Source organism: Hypomesus transpacificus, chromosome 9 (assembly GCF_021917145.1).
Source record: "Hypomesus transpacificus isolate Combined female chromosome 9, fHypTra1, whole genome shotgun sequence".
Lineage (NCBI taxonomy): Eukaryota > Metazoa > Chordata > Actinopteri > Osmeriformes > Osmeridae > Hypomesus > Hypomesus transpacificus.
This window is the reverse complement of record NC_061068.1, coordinates 9,780,549-9,786,932: the sequence shown is the minus strand read 5'-3', so window position 1 is coordinate 9,786,932 and position 6,384 is coordinate 9,780,549. Positions and strand designations below refer to the sequence as shown.

Genomic DNA, 6,384 nt, shown 5'->3' with positions numbered 1-6,384 from the left:
TGATGTTAATTGTTCTGACTGGGTCATTGAATACAGTAGACTTTATGCTCCCTCTGGTGGCAACTGTGTGGTAACTAATATGGCTGTGGTAACAGAAATACAATCGATACAAATTCACCAATTGTACAATGATAGTTTTCCAAAGCATAAAAAAAATGTATCACCCTAGTTTTCTCAATTAACTTATTTATTTGCCCGAGTTTATTCATTATTTGAGACTATACAGTTGATTGCACCTGCCTTGAGGTGGAATTATAAAAAAGCAAACATTTATGTATCTGTAGAAACCAATTCTGCTTCATTGTAGAACTCAACATCTGGGGTTCTCTGAGTAAAGATGAAAGGATTCTTGACAAATGAAAGGAAAATGGTGAAACATGATCCTAGAAGCGTAACCGACAGAAAAGAACTAAATGAACATTCACAATGACTTACAAAAAAAAAAGTTTACAAGGAGAAATAAACAATATGATACTCCTCAAAGCAATATAGATGTGGTATAAAACACAAACACATCACTGCATTTCATGAATTAAAATATTCAAAGGAAGTGACTTTACTGATATACTCCATGAAATAGAGTTGAACTGATACAGAGCACCCAAGACAAGGGCATGTAGAATTCCCTGTAGATATCCTCTAACCACAAATGTCACTAGAATACATCATGTTTACATTTCCTCTGATCATCTAAATGTCATTAGTTAGCAACTGAATACGAAGCTTAAGCTAATTACTTCTATACATACATTTCAGTAAATGCAGGAACATGGATATTGATAGATTCAAATATAAAAATATATTGCACTACTTTTTCCTCAACTTAGTTTAGCCTTGGTCAATAATTTTATAACAGAATGAATTTGTTGATTTTACTATGTAAAGTAGAATCTAAAACTAACCATTTCAAGTTTGTTACATTAGGACAGAAGAGGAAAGAATCCTCACATAATAAAAAAACAAGGTTGGTGTTTGCATCAATCAATAGACATCACTCCAGAGTGACAGACCGGCAGACCGTTAAACAGAAAGAATATGACCAGACACAAGCAAACAGTGGTATTCATCAGTGTCCACTAATCCATGCAGTCAATTAGGGATTCATACACATTGTCAAAATGCATAATTATGACATCACTTCCAAAGAGGTTAAAAAGGCCAGACATTGCAGTGTAACTTTGGCTCACACATTGACAAAGGAAAAATATATGCACGTATCTCACAATAGCTCATACTTATCCAGCCCTAAACATGTGTAAAAGGGGTGTTCTGTGTATCAAGGATTGTTAACCGATAGCTGCACAACTCAAGGAAGAACAACTCAATATGGGAGAAGTAGATAGAAAAGGTGGGAAATGGGCTAAAACAATCATAACTGAGTTTAAGAGTGCCTGTGTGTTTTGGGGTGGAGAGTCAATTACATTTTGTGTGCGTGGGTATAAATGTAAGAGGCTAGTTGTTAACTATATACACTCGTACAGTACTGTTCCCAAGCGATGACAGCGCTTCAGTCTCCAAGCAGGGCTCTGTCAGAGATGAGGGGACTGAGGCAGCTTCACTACTAGTCTGTTCAGTGACTGCGGGTGTGGGGGGGCAGTAGGAGAGAATGGAGGATGGCAACGCGGCACGTCTCAGTCTGTGGCTATGATAAGTGGTCCACCACTTAATCCTGGCACCCTCTCCTAACAGGCCTGGGTCAAAGGTCATCCGAAAATGATTAGATGGGGTAAAGGGTGAGTCTAGGGGGTACTATCAACAACAAATGGGATATCAGACTTAGATCAGGTCCCTATTGTTCTCTCACTCTCACACACACACACACACACACACACACACAGTTGTCCCAGTCCAGCTTCCAAAAGCCAAATAAGTTCTTATTGACTCCCTGTGCCTGCACATCATCTGGGGGTTGGCTGAGACTGTGTAGCCATGACAACCCCACCCGGCTGGCCCGCACCCATTCCAGCCAAGACTGACATGGCAACAGCCTCTGCAGCACGGACACTCAGGCCGTTGATGGTAGCCCGTGGGCTGAGGGCGGGGGCGGGGGTGGAGGGCCCATGCTGGATGACTGCTGCGGGAGAGCCTGTGGCCTCAGACGGGTCCCTGGAACTCTCCTCTCCCCCTGCAGCTACAGACAGAGAGAGAAACATTCACCCTTAAAGAGAGGTGAGTGAGCGGGCAATAGATTAGATGAATGAGTTGGAGGCTATTGGTCGACAGATCCATGGAAGAATGAAAAGAAGGATGAGAGGGTGAAAAGACAACTAGATTATATAGGATGAGTGGATTATAGAAGAATGAGTGATTGGCAGGTGTATTCTCTGTGTTTACCGAGATAAGCAGCCTTTTTCTGCATGGCAGTGACAGGACAGTCTTTGTGAGCCAGAAGAAGCTGCTTCAGTTGGGTCACCTCGTTCCTCAGCAAACCCACTTCATTCTAAAAGACATGGCACACACCATCAGAAAACGTCACCTCAGACAAGCTGTACAACTCACACAAACATCTGTGGGAACAAACATTTGCTACAGCTCTTTTTGCCAGGGTCTACTATGCAAAAGTGTCATGATGGAAGTACTTTCGCCAACAATGTTGGATTGTTTCTTGTGCGGTGGTGGGAGGGAGTCGGAAGGGAGTCTGAAAGGTTTTGGAGTGCGAGTCAAGAAATGTGGTGGTGACTCACAGTGAGAGAGACATTCATGTTGGCCAGGTCCTCAGCCTTCTTCTCCAAGGAGCAGACCCAGACCTTCCGCTTCTGTCGGCAGCGTGAGGCTGCTGCTCTGTTCCTCTCAAGGAACCGCTGCCTCCTCTCATCGGGATCCGTCTCCGCCCCCCTTCGCCGCCGGCCTCCCGTTGGCTGAGCAGGAGACACCTGGTGGGAGGGGGGAGGGAGAGGTTATACTCGTACCGCTCTGAAGCCATGTCTCTGTGTGTCATCGACAAATTGATAAGAAAGACGGTGCTCTTGCCGTTGTTTAAGAAGAGCATTCGAAAAAGAGTGTGGTGGCACAGAGGGATGGAGGTATATTGAGGATCAGATTTATCAAGTGCCTTTCTAGCCTTACTGCTTGCTGACCCTGAGTTGGACCTCTTTAGGCATATGTGTTACCTGAGGCTGGGCAGGGGAGGGTGCATCAGAGTGCTGATTGGGCTGCTGGCTGTGTTCGTGTCTCTGAGGAACAGCAGGGCTGGACCCAGTCCCCCCACCAGCCCCGTTCTGCTGGGTCAGCGCTGCCTTCAGTCGCTACAGGGACAGACAGACCCCAGACGCCAGTCAACCACCTGCCTACTGGACACCTCAGTAGTCTGATGGCAGCCCGTGCTATGGGACATCTTGCCCTTAACTCTGTGTGTGTGTGTGTGTGTGTGTAGGGGTGGATGACTGTGTGTGTGTGTGTGAGAAGAAAGAAAGAGAAAGATTGCCAGTACAGTGTGTTAATGTGCATGTGTACATGCAAGCGTCTCTCACCATTTTGGCATCAGAGTGCAGACTGTACCCAGATGGGGACGAGGAGCCACTACTGGTGCCACTTATCGGTGGGCCAGGAATCCCAGGGATGTTAGGAACCATGTTCAGCGGTCTGGCCAGCTACAATGTACATGAGACACATAGGTGAACATCCAAGTAGATGATTGACCGTTTGAGAAACGCATGAGTAGGAATGTCAATGCGTTCATCTGTTAATACAAGCACTCACAGATATGACGGAGGGCATCTGCACTGGACTGGGAAGCAAAGGGACCGTCTGTCCATTTGGGAGGTGCATTACCAGAGGGAAGGAGCCTGTTGGAGAACTGTTTACAGAAGGTTGATGACTTGTAACATCAACGAGAAAGACGAAGACAACCAAATCGAAAACACCCCAAATCCAGCTACTTTGGAATACTATGTTAGGACTGCTACATATGATATGTTAGAAGTTTTAGATTAGTGACAGCATAGGATGTAGGGTGAAATGTACCTTAGTTGTCTGTTGGAAGGCGGAGTTTGTGTGATGACAGACGTTGGAGATGGTAGAGTGGGGTGCAGGGGGTCATAACCAAGGTGAAGAGGAAGTGAACCTGGACGCACAATAGTTGGAGTGGGGGCAGAGCTCACCACTGGCTTTGGGGGAGTCTCCTGTTGGCATGTAGAAATAGACATCCATATCAATTGTATGTTGTACAATAACCATGCAAATTTGACAAAAGGAAAAACAGAGTAGATAATTGTTTAGGATGACAGCAATCTTCACACACAACCACACAAGTGATCCAGGTCTACCTCACGCAGTCTCAAGTCAGACAAAAGTAGAGTGGTGGCATTTTAGATGTGAAACAACTTGATCTAGCACACCATTGGTTTTGTGGCAATAGTGGAGCAGCACTAACTGCCTTCTAAAGAGCTGCATGGTTATAATGTCTTGCAAAGTCAGCAAATGTCAAGCTGCAGCCTGCAACTGATGGTGCTGAACAAGGGAAAAGTCAGGCAAAATTATTTGCCCACACGGGACCCCAGCCCACGTCCAGGTGTCATACTTTCCCTCTCACCATTGGCTCTTTGCTGCTGTCTGACATACTGGAGGTAGAGTCAGGACTTCCTGGAGGGGAGGAGTCAACTTCTAGTGGCCCATCATCTTCTTCCTTCACCTCAGATGGTGTCTGCAGAGGTGGAACCTGAGGGGCAGGAAGCTACAACAGAAGGAAAACTGAGTCTCAATACTGTATCAGAAGTGTCCATGACCTTCTGGCCACTAGATTCAGCTCTGCCTTGCCCTTACCGGGTTTTTAGACCTCTGGTCGTCCTCATGGGCTTTCCGAAACTCTTGCTCAAATGAGCTGGCGAGTTCATTGAACAGTCCGACCTCTTCACAGTTCTTCAGGAAGCGAGTGGGTGTGGGTGTCTGGTCTGGGGTAAGGAAAATACACTGGTTAAGGAGTCTTACATGATGAAGTTGAAAAATAATTTAGCAATGGATCAAGCTTGTTCTATACATAATTTTAGCAAAACAGTAAGCAACCACTTGTAATCAGACAAAGTTCAATATACAATTTGCTGGACATTAAAAAAAACATGAACCTGCAATGATGACAGAATCAGTTCGGGCAGGACCAAACTTGAGGGTCATTTCGTGCTTGTGTTTGTGGACTGAAAGATGGTCCTCATTAGTAAACCTCTGTAGAGAGAACAACATAAATTAGGCTTAATTTACCTAATATTGGTGTAGGAAGGATTTAACTCAAATTTACTGGATCATACCTGGCCACAGCCAGGGGCTGTGCACACAAAAGGTCGATCGTCCCCCATTTCACACGAAGATACTGCAACCCATACAAGAGAAGGACGATGAATATAAAAACAATTCTGCTGTTGTGCATTAATTTCCACATGTTGATAGTAAATTAAATGTTCTAAAATATTCACAGGAAAAAACACGCTACAACAATTAGCCTAGCCAACACTACTATCAAGCTAGCTATAGAAAAATACGCCCATGTTTACAGACATGGCGATGGAAAATATTTTCTAATTTCGTCTCACTATCTTCCGCTGACTGTCAACAAGGAGCAGTTAAACGGGCCGCTGACCAACAGTCAAGAACAACAACTGGCTAGACACTGACTTAGCTAGAATGAGCTAGCTGAATGGAGCAGCAAGCTAGTAGTAGCATGCTGTCTGTCTACTACTATCTGGTTGGCTGTAATGTTAGACAGGCCAGGGTGGACATCACAAGCTACCCAGGTACCTACGCTAGCTAGCTAGCCATCTGACAGGACAAGGATTGTTAGTTGGCTTGCCTGCTATGTGCTGATAGTAAACAACCACCGTTCACAAACATGTCATGGTCGAGTGAAGTACCTTGCCTTGGCTGCAGTAGAGCTACCTAGCTTGCCATGTTAGCCAACTGTCTTATCAACTGGAGTACAGTACATGGCGATCACAGCAAACTAGCGACTTATCTTTAACAGCAAATGAGCTAAGCATAAGTGGAACTAACTACACAACTAGCTCTAGCTGAAGCTAGCTAATGCCAGTTAACACATTTGTGATTTATAAAAGACATTACAGCCAAGTATCTAGCCTAGTAGGCTGGGTCCTGGCTTTGCTAGCTACACACAGCACTCCTAGCTAACGTTAGCTGCCAGTCTAGACTAGTGCCATGTCACTTGATCCGTGTTTAACTGTTCAAACTATTATTCCAAGATAGTGTAGATAACCTTGTATGTGATACAGAAGGGAACAAAATAGCACCTGCTTTTTTTGTACTACATCAGTAACTGAAGGAGTGAAATGTTTACAAACTCACCCGACATCCCAAGCTAGCTACCTCTCCCCTTCTCCCTTGCCTGAAATCAGACTCTCTGCGTTTTAGCAAGATAGCGCGAGATGTGAAAATGGCCTT

The 6,384-nt window shown here is 44.8% G+C and overlaps 1 protein-coding gene across 4 annotated transcripts; it reads right to left on the bottom strand.

The window, feature by feature from the left end:
* Positions 1-1,803: 1,803 nt before the first annotated feature.
* atf7b (activating transcription factor 7b) lies at positions 1,804-6,368 on the bottom strand. Of its 4 annotated transcripts, none has more exons than XM_047024969.1 (12): positions 6,289-6,368; positions 5,241-5,302; positions 5,061-5,157; positions 4,762-4,889; positions 4,532-4,672; positions 3,964-4,121; positions 3,700-3,796; positions 3,471-3,590; positions 3,111-3,245; positions 2,685-2,873; positions 2,335-2,440; positions 1,804-2,131 (listed from the first exon to the last, which is right to left on the bottom strand). In XM_047024969.1, the coding sequence occupies exons 1-12, from the start codon at positions 6,293-6,295 to the stop codon at positions 1,899-1,901; spliced, it is 1,473 nt and encodes a 490-aa protein (XP_046880925.1). In that variant the 5' UTR covers positions 6,296-6,368; the 3' UTR covers positions 1,804-1,898. The 4 variants fall into 4 exon arrangements, with proteins under 4 accessions (XP_046880925.1, XP_046880926.1, XP_046880928.1 ...); XM_047024972.1 differs by having other exon boundaries at positions 2,067-2,158; XM_047024971.1 differs by having other exon boundaries at positions 2,120-2,209.
* Between the last annotated feature and the right edge of the window lie 16 nt (positions 6,369-6,384).

Bases quoted from the DNA above. Each gene is read 5' to 3' on its own strand.
- atf7b (XM_047024969.1), bottom strand. The intron at 3,797-3,963 runs GTACATTTCACC...TTCTGTAAACAG, and splicing joins CCTTCCAACAGACAACTAAG to TTCTCCAACAGGCTCCTTCC. The intron at 2,441-2,684 runs GTGAGTCACCAC...CATGTCTTTTAG, and splicing joins ACATGAATGTCTCTCTCACT to AATGAAGTGGGTTTGCTGAG.